Here is a 20,272-nt window from a genome sequence, read left to right as displayed (position 1 = left end):
ATTAGTGCATATGCACATGGAAGTGAGAGGAGGGAGGAACAGAGGCAAGTGTTTTGAAAGATGAGTGTATGTGTCAACAATTTTGATATGAAGGATCACACATTAGTAATGGGTGCTTTGAATATGAAAGTGGGTTTTGTGGCAGTTAACGGTATAATATTGGGGGCATGGGGCACTCAGGGATGTGAATGTAAAGATGAGTAGTTTGTAAAGTTGTTGAGTGAAAAAACACTGGTGATTGGGAATATCTGGTTTAAAAAGTATGCGTGAATGATTAGGTTACATGGTAAGGAGGCATTATTGGATCTGTTAAAAAAGTTGGTCCTATTGCTGTAAGACATGTAGTCTAATTTGTATCTGTGCATGCTTTGTTATATTTAATGATGTTGTTTTACATGAATAAAGAACCAAAACAGCATGTTTTATGTGTTCCCTTTCCTGTTTGTGGGATGATGAAGGTGCTGTGTGTATTACCTCTGTTTTATATGCGTAGTTTTATGGTGCATAGATTCATCAGACCCCCAGATGTATGACTCGCCTTTGCTTTTGAAGTTCGGCTGAAAAGAAATGATTTACTGTCATATAATACAACCTGATATTACTTCATTTTTCAGTTCATGGCATTAATGCAGGAAATGGCAAACAAGTATATAAAAGAATAATGTATTAATTTTTTCTTTCTTATTTTACAGGAAGTGAATACTGGGAAACACTTTGCTGTATGTTTTCAAACTTGGTGTCCTACATTCCTGCTCTTGAGTTTTCTGACCGCCTTGTTCGAGACCCACAGTTGGCTTCTGATTGGTTGACTAAGTTAGCAGCATCAACAAATCAAATCTCAAGCTTTTACCACACCATTGTTACATCAGTATTTTTATACCAAGGGTCTACTATACAGTCTGTTCAACAAGCAACTAAGGTGATTATAGGGGGTACATGGATTATACTCTCAGAGTGTATGATATTCAAAGCATCTGATAAAGTTAGTGATATTGTAACTTATTTTCTCTTCAGAGTCAAAAAGTCACACAAGTTAAAGAGAATTCTTAGGATCGTCAGAGGTTAGGACCCTTTAATCCCTTGCCTTTTGATGACAATATTGCTTATCACCCTTTACTAAAACAGTCATCCATTGGTAGCAGCCTGCTTGCTAGCTTTTGGTTTACCTGTATGTCAGCAGTGACATCATTGTGCCAGGCTCATTATTGAATTGTTATCTATCTGTCTACATCTTTAATGCCTGTTCCCCCTTGGGAACTCCCTGGAGGGGGTTGTCATGACAAAAGAGTCTCCATAACTAGTGGACTCCAGTGCCACTTCTTAGCCTTTTGTGCCTCACCTTAGTGGGCCACTGGCAGAGGGCAACTCTGATACAGTGTTTTCAGAGGCTCCTACCTAATGTTTCCACCAAGTACTATTGTTTAATGTGTCTTTTTATTGTTCCAGTCTTTTACTTTTACCTAATGTTCCAAACTGAATGTTCCTTCATACGACTTCTACCTAATGCTCCTGTCTAATGTTCCTACCTACTACTTCTATCTGTTGCTTCTACTGTTTTGCCAAAAGGCAGGGCTAGCACATAGCACTCACCACAGAAAGGGAGAATAAGTTGTGAGTTAAATTTTTGTCATGTGTGACAAGGAGACTGCATGTTTGTGGACAGAATGCCAGCAGTCCATGCAGGTATGAGGTACAAAGAAAAGACAGCTGCCTGGGTGTACGGAGAGCAACTTAATAATCTCTGAGGTGCTGGCTCACTATGCAGCCGTCACTGAGCCACCTGTTACCTGTGTGAGTAGCACCAGTAATATACTTCCATAGTCAGTGGCAGCCTACCATCTTCTACCTACTGAATGGCCATCCTGTAATTATTGTGGATCCCAAGTGGAGTAGAGGGTCTGCTCAGACCATATATTTTTATTTACTGGCTTCTTCACCTTACAGAGGATGAGTAGCCTCTTAATGGTAACTGAGGGTGAGGTGCGCATTAGTACTAAATTATTTGCACAGATTTTGATATCATTATGCACTTTTAATTGTTGCCTTTTTAAGTATGAATGTTGACACATCTCTAACTACATGCCATTTCCTCCAATCCTCCTCCATCCCTAATGTTGTTCCTTGTATGTGGGTTGTTTTTCTACTCCTCTAGGAGGCTTTAAGTGTATAGACCACATACAGGGGGAATGCACAGGAGGTGGGGACTAGAATGGTGTTCCTGCCGAGTGATGGCAATGATTTAGTTTCAGAGGTTGTTCCACCTGCTGTTGGACAGTCAAAGTTTTCACCTTGTTTGGTTCCGATTGATTAAGCTTAGTGAACAGAGTGCTCATGCAGTTTAATTCTAGATGGAGTGGAGTTCTCTCCTTTATAGAAATTATGTTTCTTCAAAGAAGTTGAGTACCAGGTGCAACTCTTGGTGCATTGACCAAACTTGAGAAGAATATTGTAGTTTCGACTTTGATCAGATATGAACAGCTTGCTAAACATCTTATCCATATGCTTAAAAACTATTCTATTATGTGCCAGTGGATAACTTGTCTTCATAATTGTTCTCTTAATGTGAGAATCTGATGACAGGTTAGGATGATAATGACTCCTAAGTCCTTCACAGAATCTATTAGTTCCTTTCTTGCTACATAATGATCTCATCAAGGCCTTCTTTCACTTTGCTTTATCCTCATTACATTTGCTTGAGTTGAATTTCATCATATATTTATGAGACTTAGCATTCTGTTCAGGTCCCCTTGTAAGCTGGTGTGTGTGTGTGTGTGTATGGGGATGAATATGGCATGGGCAAAACAAAAGGTGAAAGAAAATAGAAAAATATTATGATAATAATCAGGACCCTGCAGATGTTTATGGAATAGCCTCTTTAAGGAAGAAAGGTTATGTATAGAGGGAAAGATAAATTGAAGAAAATTCCACTGCTTGGCTGCTCAAAGGAAGGAAGTATTTTAATAGCCATCCATGTATAGCTGGTTTTTACTCAGAAGCTGTGGGAACCAGCAGTCAGACATGTGCCAGATGTCCAGCCCTTTGGCTTAGGGACACATGCAAACAAGTCATGAGAACATTGTTCAAAGTGATACCAACATATAGAAAGAAAAGGTTGAAGAGCTATTGAGATATAATGCATTGCTTCCACTCTAGGTATTAGCCACCTCAGATATTCAAGCAGTATTCCATACATAGGTGAGTAAAAATCCTTGTAGATTTGAAGTAGCTGTTCACAAGAAATACTTATGGTACCCATACAATACTGTGAAATTGAACTGAGGGAAACGAATGATTCTTAGAGAATTAGGAAGAAATTGCATTTTAGCAAAATTAGATTAAATGAGGTTACTTCATCTCCGGTCTGAGGTGCTGTGCAGGTTTGAATTGATTAAGGAAATATGGTAAGTATGAGAAAGAGAATGACCACTAGTGGGAGTATGGGAGGAAAAGTGGGTTGAAGTATGTAATATGGATTCATCAGCATAAGAATGAATGGGGTTAGAAGTAAACATGAAATCATTTATTGAGAGAAGATAGAGAGTAGGCAATAGGACAGAACCACTATTAATAGGTTTAGAGGGGGAAGTTGCTCCATCACTAGCTACTGCAGTGGAATAGCCAGAGAGGAAGCATTGTATTAAGTATTTGTGTGATTGTTTTTGATGTCATTGCTGTTGAATTTCACAATATTTAGTGTGTAAATGGGGTTCTTTGCAGCAGAGGGCTTGTCACTAATGGTATCGAGCAATATTTAGAGGTTCACTGTTTGTTGATTTCATAGTTCACAGTTTTCATAAATTTGTCAGGAAAATTGCACATCTTATTCAGTTGGTAATCAGCCTGCAGTCAACCCTGATGTCTATTTTCCCCTTGGGGCTGGGTGATACACAAGTACCTGGAGTAGGCTCAGTATATATGTAACATTTATGAGATGGCCTTGATTAGGCTATTCAGCTGCCAGTGTTGTCTCATCTACCTTTAAAAAGTTTAACATTGTTTTGGTAGTGAAAGTATGGCTGTGGAGTAAGACTGATGGCTGCAGATTTTTTCCCAGGGAAATTTAAAACTAATACTTTTTCCAGTGGATCCTTTTTAATTCTTATGAATGTTTAGTATGCCTATATAGATGCATATTTCACTATACTTGATTGATCTGCGTTACTATCACTCTGTTGAAATTTTAGGTCCTAGAGCGTGAAGTGATGAAGAAGAAGACATTATCTCTTGAGGTGTTTCCCATGTTGCTGTACCGTCTTGGACGTGAAACTGATCCCACAACACGCCTCACCATCCTCTACACCCTTCCTTCCCTGGCTGTCAATAAGGTAGAATCTCTTTGTTATCAAAGAGTCAGCGATTCAGTATGTGATGATTAACCTGATATGTAAATACTGTCCATAATTGCTAGGTACAGGTCAAGTCTTTGGTGATTATTTAAATGTAAATGAATTCAGAATGTTTGTAGATAGTGTTTAGTAATCAAAAGGAATTACATGTTTTCTGTTTTATTAATTGTCGACATAGAAGAAGTATCGTATATGAGTGATAAGGGTTGATATAAAAGTTGCATGACTATGATTTTAGTAAGTGCATTGTACATATTACTGGTGAGAATTTTTTTTGCAATATACTCCTTGTTATTAATTTTGATAAAGCACAAGATTACTCATAGCTACCATCATATCAAGTAAAAGGTACAGATCAGTAAAAGATAACTTTAATTTGATAACACTAGACATGACAATTCTGGTGTGTATAGGTAGTAGCTGGCAGACAGCCAATGACTAGGGAGGTATATTACCAGTGCTACCTGGCTGGGTATCAGGAGGGTTGGTGACAGCTGCTTATTGAGTCAGCACTTCAATGGTTGTCAAGTTGTACTCCTCTAACCCACGTAGCTGTCTTTTCATTCTGCCTCGCTCACATGTGGTCTACCGGCTTTCTGTCCACAAACATTCAAAATCTCCTTGTCATACATAACACTTGACAACAGTTAATTTACACAGCTCATCCTTCATAACTCTATAGATTTCCTGCAGTGAGCACTATGGGCTAGCCCTGCCTTTTGGCAAAAGGTAGGAGCAGTAGATTGAAGTAGTAGGTAGAAATGATTAGGCAGGAGCATTAGGTAAAAACATTGGGTAGAAGTAGTGGGTAGGAGCATGAGATAGTAGTCAGTAGGAACATTAGGTAGGAGCCTCTGCAAACACTATGCTAGAGTTGTCCTCTGCCAATGGCCTGTTAAGGGTGAAGCACTAAAGGCTAAGAAGTGACACTAGAATTCTCTAGTTATGGAGATATAGATAGATAGATGAGTGTGTTTACATTACCTCTGAGAAGTTTTGTACAGTACAGTCTTTGTAACATGCTGGAATTTGTAATGATGCTTTAGACTACAAGTGATATCATGATATGTTAAAGATGTGGATAGATAGATATCCTGTGCTTTAACCCACCAGCTGTGTGTTGCTCTGGTGCTGAAGACACTCCTTGCTTTCTGGTCATCGGGATCACTGCGGCCACTGGTTTTGCGTCTAGTGTTTGACCTCTGGACTGTAGAGCCGAGGACCTATTCTTACCTTTCTCAACTGATCCATGACAAGTCCATCAATACCAGTGAAATCCAGATTGCCCGTGCCTTTGTGGTGGCAAGTGTTTGTAAGGCAAAGTAAGTGATGTTTGTTTTGTGTTTAATGCAATGATCACTGTACTTAAAACTTACAGTCTTTGTCCTTGTAATTTCACTTGGAAATATAATTAGTATTGAGTTTAATATGCTAATTATCAGAATCAGATAATGGACGCAAGAAGTAAATGGAATGTTAAAGATGTAAACGAAGCTTCAGCATCTTTGGATGTTAGGGAGTAAGACTGGGAAAATGAAATAAATTATTTGATAAGATCAAGAGAGAATGAAGGTAGTGTGAAAGTTAAAAAAAAGTATGTGATACTCATGGAGTAAACCTTGAAAGTAACCAGAAATACATAATGGGAGGTGTTAAGATATGCACACAAGTGCTCATTGTTGATGCACTTGGAAGCTGGGAATGAGGTTAGTGTGTGAGGGGACTAAATAGGTATTTCTTGGAAGAGTTAAAGTATTAAGTATGGAAATTTAGCTAACTTGACAGCCCTAACACATAACTCCAGACACAATAAGCAGTCTTCCCTGTACAAGCATAGACAGTCATTATTTGGTTAAGACTTCCCTGAATAAATTGCTAATCACATTATTATCCAGGTGGAACTTGAAGAGAATTATAATTAATCTCCTTTCCATTCTCTTCAACTTGAACCTTTTAATTCTAGCACTATTCACATTGCACATGTAAGTACCCATTCTTACTTTATGGGGAGGGAATGGAGCATGTGTAAGTGCATATACAGTAAATAAGGATGGAATTATGCACATGAAAGCAATGTTAGTACGTACTTACATCAAGAAGAGAGTGAAAAATTACATATTTTAAAATGTTTTTTCTCGATAAAAACTTTTCACTGCTTCTAACAACTTGCCTCCCACACCATATATTCTTAATACCTTCCACAGAGTATCTCTATCAACTCTATCATATGCCTTCTCCAGATCCATAAATGCTACATACAAATCCATTTGCTTTTCTAAGTATTTCTCACATACATTCTTCAAAGCAAACACCTGATCCACACATCCTCTACCACTTCTGAAACCACACTGCTCTTCCCCAATCTGATGCTCTGTACCTGCCTTCACCCTCTCAATCAATACCCTCCCATATAATTTACCAGGAATACTCAACAAACTTATACCTCTGTAATTTGAGCACTCACTCTTATCCCCTTTGCCTTTGTACAATGGCACTATGCACGCATTCCGCCAATCCTCAGGCACCTCACCATGAGTCATACATACATTAAATAACCTTACCAACCAGTCAACAATACAGTCACCCCCTTTTTTAATAAATTCCACTGCAATACCATCCAAACCTGCTGCCTTGCCGGCTTTCATCTTCCGCAAAGCTTTTACTACCTCTTCTCTGTTTACCAAATCATTTTCCCTAACCCTCTCACTTGAAAAGTTTTTATCGAGGATGTAAGGCATGTGTACGTGTAGGAAGAGAGGAAAGTGATTGGTTCTCAGTGAATGTAGGTTTGCGGCAGGGGTGTGTGATGTCTCCATGGTTGTTTAATTTGTTTATGGATGGGGTTGTTAGGGAGGTAAATGCAAGAGTCTTGGAAAGAGGGGCAAGTATGAAGTCTGTTGGGGATGAGAGAGCTTGGGAAGTGAGTCAGTTGTTGTTCGCTGATGATACAGCGCTGGTGGCGGATTCATGTGAGAAACTGCAGAAGCTGGTGACGGAGTTTGGTAAAGTGTGTGGAAGAAGAAAGTTAAGAGTAAATGTGAATAAGAGCAAGGTTATTAGGTACAGTAGGGTTGAGGGTCAAGTCAATTGGGAGGTGAGTTTGAATGGAGAAAAACTGGAGGAAGTGAAGTGTTTTAGATATCTGGGAGTGGATCTGTCAGCGGATGGAACCATGGAAGCGGAAGTGGATCATAGGGTGGGGGAGGGGGCGAAAATTTTGGGAGCCTTGAAAAATGTGTGGAAGTCGAGAACATTATCTCGGAAAGCAAAAATGGGTATGTCTGAAGGAATAGTGGTTCCAACAATGTTGTATGGTTGCGAGGCGTGGGCTATGGATAGAGTTGTGCGCAGGAGGATGGAGGTGCTGGAAATGAGATGTTTGAGGACAATGTGTGGTGTGAGGTGGTTTGATCGAGTAAGTAACGTAAGGGTAAGAGAGATGTGTGGAAATAAAAAGAGCGTGGTTGAGAGAGCAGAAGAGGGTGTTTTGAAATGGTTTGGGCACATGGAGAGAATGAGTGAGGAAAGATTGACCAAGAGGATATATGTGTCGGAGGTGGAGGGAACGAGGAGAAGAGGGAGACCAAATTGGAGGTGGAAAGATGGAGTGAAAAGGATTTTGTGTGATCGGGGCCTGAACATGCAGGAGGGTGAAAGGAGGGCAAGGAATAGAGTGAATTGGAGCGATGTGGTATACAGGGGTTGACGTGCTGTCAGTGGATTGAATCAAGGCATGTGAAGCGTCCGGGGTAAACCATGGAAAGCTGTGTAGGTATGTATATTTGCGTGTGTGGACGTGTGTATGTACATGTGTATGGGGGGGTTGGGCCATTTCTTTCGTCTGTTTCCTTGCGCTACCTCGCAACCGCGGGAGACAGCGACGAGGTATAAAAAAAAAAAAAAAAAAATGTTTTTTAATATTATTGCAATGAGTTAATTTAATAGATGATTTAAGCAGAATACGTGTTAGCAAGGTTACGTGTCTACCTCTTGAAATTGGAAGGCCCTGATGTTTGTTGGCCTGTGAGATTTGGGATCCCGATTCTACAAAATTAAATTCCACAAAAGGTGGCAACCTGTATTCTCTTGACCCACCCTATACAAAAGGTAGCAGAGTGAATGATGATAGGTAGGTCAATTTAAACTGAGTGGGGACATTTGATAGTTAGAAAATTGTGATTGAAATGTCAGATTTTGAAAATATACTTGTGACAGATTTTTTTATTATTTATTTTCTGTATTATGTGGAAATAGGCTGAAGTGAGTCATAGGATGGAAGAGGAAGATAAGATCTAGGTTGCATTAGGGAGCTTATGGAAAGGGAGATCCCTGTCTCTTATGGCAAAGATGGGTATGTAGTCTTGACAGTGTTGTATGCATATGAGTCTTGAGCCTTTAGATGCAAAAAGAGGAAGAGGGTGAAGATGCTGTTTGATAGATCCAATCAGGGTTTGTTGAGAGTTCATACATATGGAGAGGATGAGTTTGGAAAAGTGAATGAAAGGAGAAAGTTGCGAGTAAATGTGAATAAGAGCAAGGCTGTTAGGTTCATTAGGGTTGAGGGACAAGTTAGTTGGGAGGTAAGTTTGAATGGAGAAAAATTGTAGGAAATGAAGTGTTTTAGATATCTGGGAGTGGACTTATCAGCGAATGGTACCATGGGAGTGGAAGTGAGCCATGGGGTTAGGGAGGGAATGAAGGGTCTTGGAGCGATGAAGAATGTGTGGAAAGAGAAAATGTTATCTTGGAGTGCAAAAATGGGTATGTTTGAAGGAATAGTAGTTCCAACAATTTAATATAGTTGCGAGGCATGGGCTATAGATAGGGTTGAGGAGAAGGGTGAATGTGTTGGAAATAAAATGTCTGAGGACAATATGTGGTGTGAGGTGGTTTGATTGAGTAAGTAATGAAAGGGTAAGAGGGATGTGTGGTAATAAAAAGTGTGGTTGAGAGAGCAGAAGAGGGTGTGTTGAAATGGTTTAAACATATGGAGAGAATGAGTGAGGAAAGATTGACAAAGAGGATATATGTGGCAGAGGTGGAGAGAACAAGAAGTGGGAGACTCAAACTGGAGGTGTAAGGATGGAGTGAAAATGATTTTGAGTGATTGGGGCCTGGACATGCAGGAGGGTGAGAGGCGCGCAAGGAATAGAGTGAATTGGAACGATATGGTATACCAAAGTCGATGTACTGTCAGTGGACTGAACCAGGGCATGTGAAACGTTTAGGGTGAACAATGGAAAGATCTTTGGGGCTTGGATGTAGATAGGGAGCTGTGGTTTCGGTGCATTACACATGGCAATGCTGTTTCCTGTGGGGTGGGGTGGTGCCGGGTGTATGAAGGCAAGCATAAATATGTACATGTGTATATATGTATATATCTTTATATGTACCTGAATGTATATATGTATGTATACGAGGGGATTGGTCTTTCTTCGTTAGTTTCATGGTGCTACCTCACTGACTCGGGAAAAGGTAATAAAATATAATAATAATTATAATAACATACATACCTACGTGAACACACACACACACCAATAATATATACAAATATGCTTGCATATTATTGAAATGGGTAGAATAATTCCAAGATTTAATTTATTATGTTTTTCTTTGGCAGGCCTTCTCAGCATGGTGCAGAGCTTTTACCCCTTCTATCTGGATTCCTCAATGAGTGTCGTGGTGAAAGTGGAACAGCACAAACCTTAATAGCTCTGGATGGTATCCATGATTTGTGCGCAAACCAAGTTATAGATCTGCGCACTACCTGGCGTGTTATTGCTCCCAAATTAGTGAGAGATAAGAGGCCAGGGGTTACAGAGAAGCTGTGCTTACTTCTTGGATTAGTGCCAGAGCTCCATGTAGCAAGTAATGAGTATGAAACCTTCACATCTGATTCCCTCAGTATCTTGTGGAACTGGGCAGCATCTCACCGAGATCTTTCAGTGGTTAAAGCTGCTTATAGCTCCCTCGAGAAGTTCCAATATGATAGTTACACCCTGAGAATGCTGCCTGATTATGCAAGAAAAGGTCACCAGTTACCAGCAAGTATGGCAGCCACACCTTTTGAGGCTGCTCGTAAGCCTGAGGATGTGCTGAACTATGTACCTGCTGTAGGATGGGTAAAGTTAGTAAGAGGCTGTCCAGAATCTCATTTTGAGTTTGTGGAAAGCTTTATAAAATCTTTAGTATCACGTGAAGTTGCAGCTCTTCCAAAAGGTATTTACCTAACAGCAATTCAGGAAGGTAAACGCAGGGGAATCAAAAACAGTGATGGCCAACCAGAACCACCATCCTACAGCTTCTTTAAGGATACATCTGTTTTAAAAGCATTAGTAAATTTCCTTTTGGAATTTCCAAGGTTAATGGATCGCTGTGAAGATAATCAGGAGAAGCAAAGATTACTGAGGAGCTCTGTTTTAATGCTTGAGGCACTTGGTCAAACTCTCCCACGACCATATCCTGCCTTAGACTGGACTTTTCTTGAGAAAGTATTGATATTAGCACAGGAAACTTGTAATTATGATTGGACCAGAAGAATACGTCACAGCATTTTCCGAATCACATCTCGTCAGTGTAACAAGTCAGCGTCAGCAAGTACTTTGATTAAAAAATGGCTTATTCCTGCTCCATCAAATGGATTAACACGAGAGGATGAAGTTGTACTCTTTGGATTATTGGATCATCTTGGTCGTGGTTTACCACCTACTGTCTTGCAGCCTTTCTTAGCATATGTCTTCAACCAGCATTTACCAGATACTATGCACATGAAGGCACTTCTTGAGTCCCTAAAACCAAACCTTACTGCAGACTTTATTTTTGATACAAACAGAAATATTCTTAGCAATGCAATAGAGAATCTGAATGAACATATAGATCCAACAAATGAGGTTCTATATGTAACATACAAGGCATGTGTGGCAGATCTTCCTCAGAAACACATAGAACGTCTGACCTCACCATCACTGTGGTGGGAGGTTACTGATGAACGACTGTATCGTGCAGCAGTCCTACGTTGTCATGTTGCAGAGAAGGACCCTGGAGAGTTGGCTTTACCTTGGTTAAATGATCTGGTTGACTCTGCAGCCTCTTTGCCAGGTAACCGCTCACATCTCCTTCATGTAATGTCAAATACACTTTTAACTCGCTGCCGAGTGAAAGAGAGCACCACCTGGCTCTTGCAACTCCTGGGGAGGCTTAGAGATCATATGAAAAAGAAACCTGGAGACAATATTGTAGCTGTGCATGAACAACAACAAAGAGTCACCTTTTACTTGGACTTACTGGTAATGGGACTTGTAGTATGGTCAGGTCTCTGGGCTACAAATGACATGGAAATCTTGGCTGAGACACCTACACTTCGTGACCGTCTTCTCCTTCCTTCTCTTGTTACTTTATCTGGTCACCCAGAATGGAAACAAACCCTTAACCAATTACTTAATTGGCTTGTATCATGCCGTTCTTTGATGGGTCAACACATCTCTTCCCGTTATCACCTGTCCTCACCCATCCTCTTATTAGCCACCCTCAATTGTAAACTCACACAGGTTATGTGGAATAAGGTGATTGCATTACTCTTGTAACTTAGCCTTTTAAATTATGTCACTATTAATGCTTAAGATTAAACTTTGCCTTTCAATGCATAAGATGTTTTTCTCAATTCTTTATCTTAATTCATTTATCATTCGAATGGCAGTGTTCTCTTGTACTTTTTATTCTTGATTTTCAATGTAGTTAATTTTTCATATCTCACTCATACCTTCCATGTACTCATACATGTTTCATCTGTATCAGTTAAACCAGTGGTTCCCAATTTTCTGAATCATTACCTCTTTTCACATGGCTATCTCCATACTGACACTCCCACGCAACATAATTCCAAAATAACTATCAACTGTGAATGTGGAAATTGACAAATTCCCTTCACTTGTTTGCCATTTTCCATGTCAGTGAGGTGGCAACAGGTACAGAAGAAATGACTTCATTTGCTCACACCCATCCTCCAACTGTCACATTCAATGCACCAAAACTAGAAGCCCCCCACCCTATTCACAGCCAGGTCCATCAGACCCTTCTGTGGCCTCCCCTGACTTCTCCAAAAGTCCTGGTTCAGCCCAGGATATTCATATTAAATTTTTTTGTGTGTGATGTCTCCATATTTACTTAATTTGTTCATGGATGGGGTTGTTAGGGAGGTGAATGCAAGAGTTTTCGAAAGAGGGGCAAGTATGCAGTCTGATGTGGATGAGAGAGCTTGGGAAATGAGACAGTTGTTGTTCGCTGATGATACAGCACTGGTGGCTGATTCGTGTGAGAATCTGCAGAAGCTGGTGACTGAGTTTGGTAAAGTGTGTGAAGAAGAAAGCTAAGAGTAAATGTGAATAAGAGCAACATTATTAGGTACAGTGGGGTTGAGGGACAAGTCAACTGGGAGGTAAGTTTGAATGGAGAAAAACTGGAGGAAGTGAAGTGTTTTAGATATCTGGGAGTGGATTTGGCAGTGGATGTAACCACAGAAGCGGAAGTGAATCATAGGATGGGGGAGGGGGCGAAAGTTTTGGGAGCATTGCAGAGTGTGTGGAAGTCGAGAACATTATCTCGGAAAGCAAAAATGGGTATGTTTGAAGGAATGGTGGTTCCAATAATGTTATATGGTTGCAAAGCGTCGACTATAGATAGAGTTGTGTGGAGGAGGGTGGATGTGCTGGAAATGAGATGTTTGAGGACAATATGTGGTGTGAGGTGGTTTGATCGAGTAAGTAATGAAAGGGTAAGAGAGATGTGTGATAATGAAAAGAGTGTAGTTGAGAGAGCAGAAGAGGGTGCTTTGAAATGGTTTGGTCACATGGAAAGAATGAGTGAGGAAAGATTGACTAAGATATATGTGTCAGAACTGGAGGGAACGAGGAGTGGGAGACCAAATTGGAGGTGGAAAGATGGAGTGAAAAAGATATTGAGTGATCGGGGCCTGAACATGCAGGAGGGTTAAAGGCGTGCAAGGAATAGAGTGAATTGGAACGATGTTGTATACCGGGGTCGACGTGCTGTCAATGGATTGAACCAGAGCATGTGAAGCGTCTGGGGTAAACCATGGAAAGTTCTGTGGGGCCTGGATGTGGAAAGGGAGCTGTGGTTTCGTTGCATTATACGTGACAGCTAGAGACTGAGTGTAAACGAATGTGGCCTTTGTTGTCTTTTCTAAGCGCTACCTCATGCACATGCAGGGGGAGGGGGTTGTTATTTCATGTGTGGCAGGGTGGCAATGGGAATGAATAAAGGCAGATAGTATGAATTACGTACATGTGTATATATGTATGTCTGAGTATATATACGCATACGTTGAGATATATAGGTATGTATATTTGCGTGTGTGGACGTGTATGTATATACATGTGTATGTAGGTGGGTTGGACCATTCTTTTGTCTGTTTCCTTGCACTACCTCGCTAACGCAGGAGACAGTGACAAAGAAAATATTTTCATTTTTTTTTTTTTTATTTGCTTTGTCACTGTCGCACCTCAGTAAGGGATCATAACATTGTGTTTACTTACCACAACTGCCTGGCTTGATGGTGAAATCATTGCAGATGGCTTGGTTTAAGAAGCAGCTGTTAGAGTACATCTTTCCCGTGTGGTCACACACTGGTGAGAAGTGGAGGGGGCAGAACCTTGGACACTCTTTTTGAGGGAAATGTTAAAATATTCAGGACACAGCATTAAATGGTCCATTCAGGCAGTACATAATGGGGAAGGTAACTGTTGAAAGTTCATAATAGTGTTATTACGTAATTCTGATAATCAACAAATTATTTTTCATACATACTTGCCATTTTCTGCATCAGAGGTAGTGTCAAGAACTGAGGACTGAGCCTAAGAGAGAAAATTCTCATTTGGCCCACTTCTCTGTTCCTTCTTTCGGAAAAGTAAAAACTGGAGGGAAGGATTCCTTTGTGTGTACAGAATAATTTCCTGTAAAAGCATGTCAGTGCACAAACTTGGATGAGGGGCTGATACAACACCACTAGATCTTTATACCCACTAGTATGAATATTGAGAATGTTGTATTGGATACATCAATTGAAAAAGTGATCATTTAATGCTTTAGTTTGATTATAAGGTAAATGAGGAAGTCAGGTGAGCTGAGATTAGACAAAACTTGAAGAAGAGATATAATTGTGGAAACTACACGAAACAATTTCTCTGGTACCATAAACTGGGAAATGGATTTCAGTAGCCAATAACCCAAGTATTGTGGTAATAGGTTCTGTAAAATTTTAAAGATATAGAGAAAAGGTTAGGAAAAAGGGAGGGATGGTTCAATAAAATATGCTGAAAAGCAAAGGAGCTTTGAGACATTCTGTAACAGTATAAGGTGGTGCTTCAGTCAGGCAGCATTATAAGGTCATAAGAGGGTAAGTAAGAAGTATTGCAGGATGAAAAAGAGGAAACTAAATTTAGAAGGAACATTGCAAACAAGTTAGAAAGTTACAAAATTTTTCCATAAATTCATTAGTTAAACAGCAGCTAATCAAGCTAAGGGATTCACAGGAAAGAGTTGTAGAGGATGATGTGAAGAAGTGTGAGAAACTGCAAAGCAAGTTCAAAAGAGTTTTCACAATGAAAGAAAGTCTAGCCTCAACATAAGAGAGCTTAAGATAGAACTTACCAGGTACACTCAAGAAACTTACATAACTTTAGTCTGAAAACTTACCTTGTACAGAGAAGGGGGTCCAAGTGAGATTTCCCTCAAAGGCTCAGTCCTCTGTTCTTAACGCTACTTCGCTGGTGCGGGAAATGGCGAATAGTACAAAAAAAAAAAAAAACTATACATGCATTCTACCAAGCCTCAGGCTCACCATGATCCATACATACAATGAAAATCTTATCTAATCAAACAACAATACAGTCACGGCCTTTCTGTGGAAATTCGTCTGGAGTACCATCCACTCGTTACATTGCCACATTTTATTCAAAATAAGACTTACCAACTCTTCTCTTTTCACCAAACCACTCTTCCTGACTCACTCACTTCATATGCCACTCTGAGAACCAAACACCCTACATCTGTCACACTAGTATTAAACATATCTCCATTACAAACAAGAAGCTAAAATCAGCCTGAAATGTTGCAAAGTATATGCAAAATACTGATCATTTGAGTGCTGTGAAATATCAGATTTTGTCTAAGTTGTCAAAATATTACATAATGAAAAAGGATGAGTGAATCAAAAACACAATTTGCGTCTTACTTCGACATGGGCCAGCATGATCGTAAGTGATGGTGGGGTCAAGGCAATTGGCGTAGTTCAAGAGGCACTGGTTGTTGTATGTCTTGCCGTCACTGCCACACACAGGACGCATTTTCTTGTTGCAGAGAGGCTCACACTTTCTGATACCTGCGAGAATCCTAATGACACTCCATGTATATAACATTCTTCCCTACAGAGAAATCTAAATCGAAGGGAAATACGTATACTTTAGAATCTCTACGAAGCCATCAGTCCATTAACATTCTGATCTAGTAGATTACAGTAAAGTCTTAACTGTATAACTCATTATCATTACCAATACCCTCAACACAATAACAGAAGTAATAATAATGATTATTATTGTTATATAACCACAGACAGGTCTTTCTCTGGAAGGGATCCTAAGAGTGCCGAGGCTCCCCTACTTCCAATAGAAGAGAAGTTCCTCAACGAGACTATACATTCTTAGTGTAACCTCAAGCAGGCCGAGCAAAATGATGCTAGAAAGGTTTTGATGAGAAAGAAGCACCTTTTGGCATCTGTAATGAGTCAGTCAGCAACATCCTTGATATTCTCAACATAAGGTAAGCCATAAAACGGATTGAATTACGTCTCATCTTTCTCACGACTGTGAATAGGGTATTTCACATGACCAGAGGTTCCAGTTACGAAAGGAAAGCAAAATTCGTTAAACTTTACTGAGGTCATAAAATTGTATTGGTTTATATTAACAGATTTGGAGGCAGTACTTCACTATAATGCTCGAAGTTATGAAACACTGGACCAAGGTTTAGGAGACAGGTGTTACACCCTTGGACAGGTATGTAGTTGAGTGTAGTATGTGGTTGAGTGTAGGACACACCGTAAGCGGGTGTGGTGTGTGGTTGATACACCCAAGGCTGAAGCACTTACCGTACTGGGAGGCGGTTGTAAATTCCACCATCACCACCACCAACAGAAGGAACATGAGCGTTCCGCGGGCCATCGTGTCGTGTCCTTACAGCAGTTCAAGCAAGAACACCACACCTGCAGGAAACATCAGATGAAACTAGTGGCCTCAACTATACCCACTGAAGTCTTAGGACGAAAATGTTAACACTTTCAAGCCCCCAACTTTCCTCCTTCGATTGAAGACAAGTCTCGTGCTGCTACGAGTCCACCCCCGAAAGTTCTTCACATGACAGTGTATGAAGAAATACTTCGGTGGCATCCGCATCCTACATATAATTATTACAGGACATTGTGAGGAACTTGGTTGCCCTCGTTATACTTGAACACAAGCAATGCTTAAAATATTCTGAGAAAGAACACCCATCTCCAGAATGCTATCACTGCAAAGCCAGTGGCGAAATAGTCTCACAAACCCTGCAGCACTGCATATTCGAATGTGAAACCCCGAAGACTTTAAGTCATCTCATTAAATATGTAACAACTATGTGATTCTTCCCAAAGATAAACTTACTATTTAACCAGGATCTGCACATCGGAGGTAGGTAGACTTCACCATCGTGCAACCCTACGTGCAGTATATAGGTGTTTGCTTTGAAGAATGTATGTGAGAAATACTTAGAAAAGCAAATGGATTTGTATGTAGCATTTATGGATCTGGAGAAGGCATATGATAGAGTTGATAGAGATGCTCTGTGGAAGGTATTAAGAATATATGGTGTGGGAGGCAAGTTGTTAGAAGCAGTGAAAAGTTTTTATTGAGGATGTATGGCATGTGTACGTGTAGGAAGAGAGGAAAGTGATTGGTTCTCAGTGAATGTAGGTTTGCGGCAGGGGTGTGTGATGTCTCCATGGTTGTTTAATTTGTTTATGGATGGGGTTGTTAGGGAGGTGCATGCAAGAGTTTTGGAAAGAGGGGCAAGTATGAAGTCTGTTGGGGATGAGAGAGCTTGAGAAGTCAGTTGTTGTTCGCTGATGATACAGCGCTGGTGGCTGATTCATGTGAGACACTGCAGAAGCTGGTGACTGAGTTTGGTAAAGTGTGTGAAAGAAGAAAGTTAAGAGTAAATGTGAATAAGAGCAAGGTTATTAGGTACAGTAGGGTTGAGGGTCAAGTCAATTGGGAGATAAGTTTGAATGGAGAAAAACTGGAGGAAGTAAAGTGTTTTAGATATCTGGGAGTGGATCTGGCAGCGGATGGAACCATGGAAGCGGAAGTGGATCATAGGGTGGGGGAGGGGGCGAAAATTCTGGGAGCCTTGAAGAATGTGTGGAAGTCGAGAACATTATCTCGCAAAGCAAAAATGGGTATGTTTGAAGGAATAGTGGTCCCAACAATGTTGTATGGTTGCGAGGCGTGGGCTATGGATAGAGTTGTGCGCAGGAGGATGGATGTGCTGGAAATGAGATGTTTGAGGACAATGTGTGGTGTGAGGTGGTTTGATCGAGCAAGTGACGTAAGGGTAAGAGAGATGTGTGGAAATAAAAAGAGCGTGGTTGAGAGCAGAAGGGGGTGTTTTGAAATGGTTTGGGCACATGGAGAGAATGAGTGAGGAGAGATTGACCAAAAGGATATATGTGTCGGAGGTGGAGGGAGCGAGGAGAAGTGGGAGACCAAATTGGAGGTGGAAAGATGGAGTGAAAAAGATTTTGTGTGATCGGGGCCTGAACATGCAGGAGGGTGAAACTGGTCAGTAACCACTTGAAGGAATCTGAGTTAGGTCCCGGGAAAGAAAATTAGCTAATAGCACAAAACTGAAATCGGAAGGCTGATGTAATGCACCATATAAAGTTTGGAACTTTCTTACCTAGAACATTAATATTTCATCCCATTTAGTTTTTTCCAAACGGTTACAAATATCATTCCTAACATAACAAAATGAACATGACATACCAAAATGGTGTCTACCTCAACCGGAATATGATTCGTAATAACATTAAAATCTTTTATGATAATGATGTGAACACTACAAGACTGGATATCTATTTAGGCAAGTACATTGCAGAACTCCTCACTCACCTAAATTCTGAAGTGAGATTAGTGAAAGTGGCAATCCACACACACACAGACACACCAGGGAGCGGGGTTCTCTGGGGGGAAATTCTGTCTCCATGCTATATTTATAGCTAACAAACCATCATGCTGATCCGGTTGTGAACTACGTAGATACATACATTTTGATCTAGGTGTCAGGATGTCTTGCTTACGTCATAGAACAATCTACTGTTCTCATAATACGAATTACTGTATTTATTCTAACGGCTGACCTCTTGGATCATGATAAATGGGCAGATCTATATCATTTTTAGGGAGACTGGGTGTTACTGTACTGCATGGCGACGCTAGAGAAGGATTTCCCAGTTCTGAGATCTAGAGGATGTTAAGCCACAATCTTGGGGTTTCACGTTGGGATGATAACCCTAAGAAAAAGTGATAGGCAACGTGGTTATATATATTAATAAAATAAATGGAATTCCCAAGTTTATGACAGATCATGGATCATGGTTCCAGCGTTAAGGCGACATCGAGACCAAGGGGCCTTTATTAAACTTTATGTAGTCACTGTGCCATGAAACTAGTCAGTAGAGTTAAAGAAGAATCTCCATATATATTTTCTCCATACTCGGTTCTGTGTTTGACCTCTTCGTCTGTCATAATGATCCGCAAAAGAGACCCATTATTTTGAGGCTGCCTGCATATAATCTTTGAGTTTCTTTAGGTATAATTTGAGACGAAGGCTATCTGGATTCTCACTATTATATATCATACAATGACAAGTTATAGACAACCTGATGGTCTATGACGAGGTTATCAGATGGAGGAGAATAGTTTATAGACACCAGAGTCGCAAGAGGAAAACAAGTGGCTAGGATATTTATGGATATATTTGCTCACTTTGGCGAAGCCAATGTCCACCAAAAAAAGAAATCCATAGCGGGAAGGATTTGGACGCTGGTAATTAACCAATGGAGAAATGTTACCTTCATCCGAGCTGTGACAGCAATGACCTTGAGGTCACCCATGTGTGACCTGTGCCCATGCCAGCAAAAATAAGGTCATTCTGTATGTGATTACCTATTGATAAATGGAGATAGAAAGTTTTACACTCGCCAGCTTTTAAAATATCACTCATACTTTATTCGATGTATACATTCATTTATTTCTCGTCCTATTCCAGCCATTTGTCTCTCTTTGTGTGAGAGTATTTCTTCACATCTTTGCTGACTCATATATTCTTATCTTTTGTCTTTGAGGCAAAAGAGAGAGAGAGAAAAAAAATTAGAAATTTGAAAAGTGTATTACAGAGTCCTTGTCTTTTCTACAGCCTTGTAGCTCTGCTCGCATACTGCATGCGGTTATTCTAAGTTTATTATAATACAAATTAAAGTTATGGTTGTCATGCCATTTGGTTGTTTGGATGCTGGTGGACCATCGTCTGATCTCAGCTGAATGGATGAGGTTAAACTCGGGAATGTAGTAGCTCTTTAAGGTTTTCCCGATCTCGCTGTCGTAATAACAGTGGGCTTTCCCACCTCACTGTAACCTAAGGGCGCAGCAAAGATTGTATGGACACAAATTATAAGTCATTACAGGAGCAACTGAAATCTGTTTATGGCAGTATCTAAGATGGCTAAGGAAAGCTCGATATATTATCTTCTATATTTCCTGTGTGAGGCAATGTAAACTCGCCTGGGATATTATTATTAGTAGAGTGTATTGGTCATTTCA

The 20,272-nt window shown here is 40.2% G+C and overlaps 2 protein-coding genes across 6 annotated transcripts in view; one reads left to right on the top strand and one right to left on the bottom strand.

The window, feature by feature from the left end:
* LOC139761114 (focadhesin-like) overlaps positions 1–11,992 on the top strand; it is a 28,596-nt gene extending 16,604 nt beyond the window's left edge. For all 3 annotated transcript variants that reach the window (XM_071685036.1, XM_071685035.1, XM_071685037.1), the window contains 4 exons: positions 693–919; positions 4,185–4,325; positions 5,460–5,668; positions 9,967–11,992. In XM_071685036.1, the coding sequence (XP_071541137.1) occupies positions 693–919; positions 4,185–4,325; positions 5,460–5,668; positions 9,967–11,929 (2,540 nt within the window). In that variant the 3' untranslated portion in view covers positions 11,930–11,992. The remainder of the gene's footprint in view (positions 1–692; positions 920–4,184; positions 4,326–5,459; positions 5,669–9,966) is intronic.
* Positions 410–18,697, bottom strand: LOC139761115 (turripeptide Pal9.2-like). 3 transcript variants are annotated; one of them, XR_011715458.1, is made up of 6 exons: positions 18,563–18,697; positions 16,507–16,620; positions 15,595–15,741; positions 13,898–14,023; positions 4,811–4,942; positions 4,180–4,314 (listed from the first exon to the last, which is right to left on the bottom strand). XR_011715458.1 is itself a non-coding variant. In XM_071685039.1 (5 exons), the coding sequence occupies exons 2-5, from the start codon at positions 16,577–16,579 to the stop codon at positions 514–516; spliced, it is 390 nt and encodes a 129-aa protein (XP_071541140.1). In that variant the 5' UTR covers positions 16,580–16,620; positions 18,563–18,697; the 3' UTR covers positions 410–513. The 3 variants fall into 3 exon arrangements, 2 of the variants coding, with proteins under 2 accessions (XP_071541140.1, XP_071541141.1); XM_071685039.1 differs by lacking the exons at positions 4,180–4,314; positions 4,811–4,942 and adding an exon at positions 410–557; XM_071685040.1 differs by lacking the exon at positions 4,811–4,942 and having other exon boundaries at positions 4,074–4,314.
* Between the last annotated feature and the right edge of the window lie 1,575 nt (positions 18,698–20,272).

The sequence above is a fragment of the Panulirus ornatus genome, chromosome 39 (assembly GCF_036320965.1).
Source record: "Panulirus ornatus isolate Po-2019 chromosome 39, ASM3632096v1, whole genome shotgun sequence".
Classification (NCBI taxonomy): domain Eukaryota; kingdom Metazoa; phylum Arthropoda; class Malacostraca; order Decapoda; family Palinuridae; genus Panulirus; species Panulirus ornatus.
Note: the sequence above shows the minus strand (reverse complement) of the source record. Positions and strands in the feature narration are given on the sequence as shown.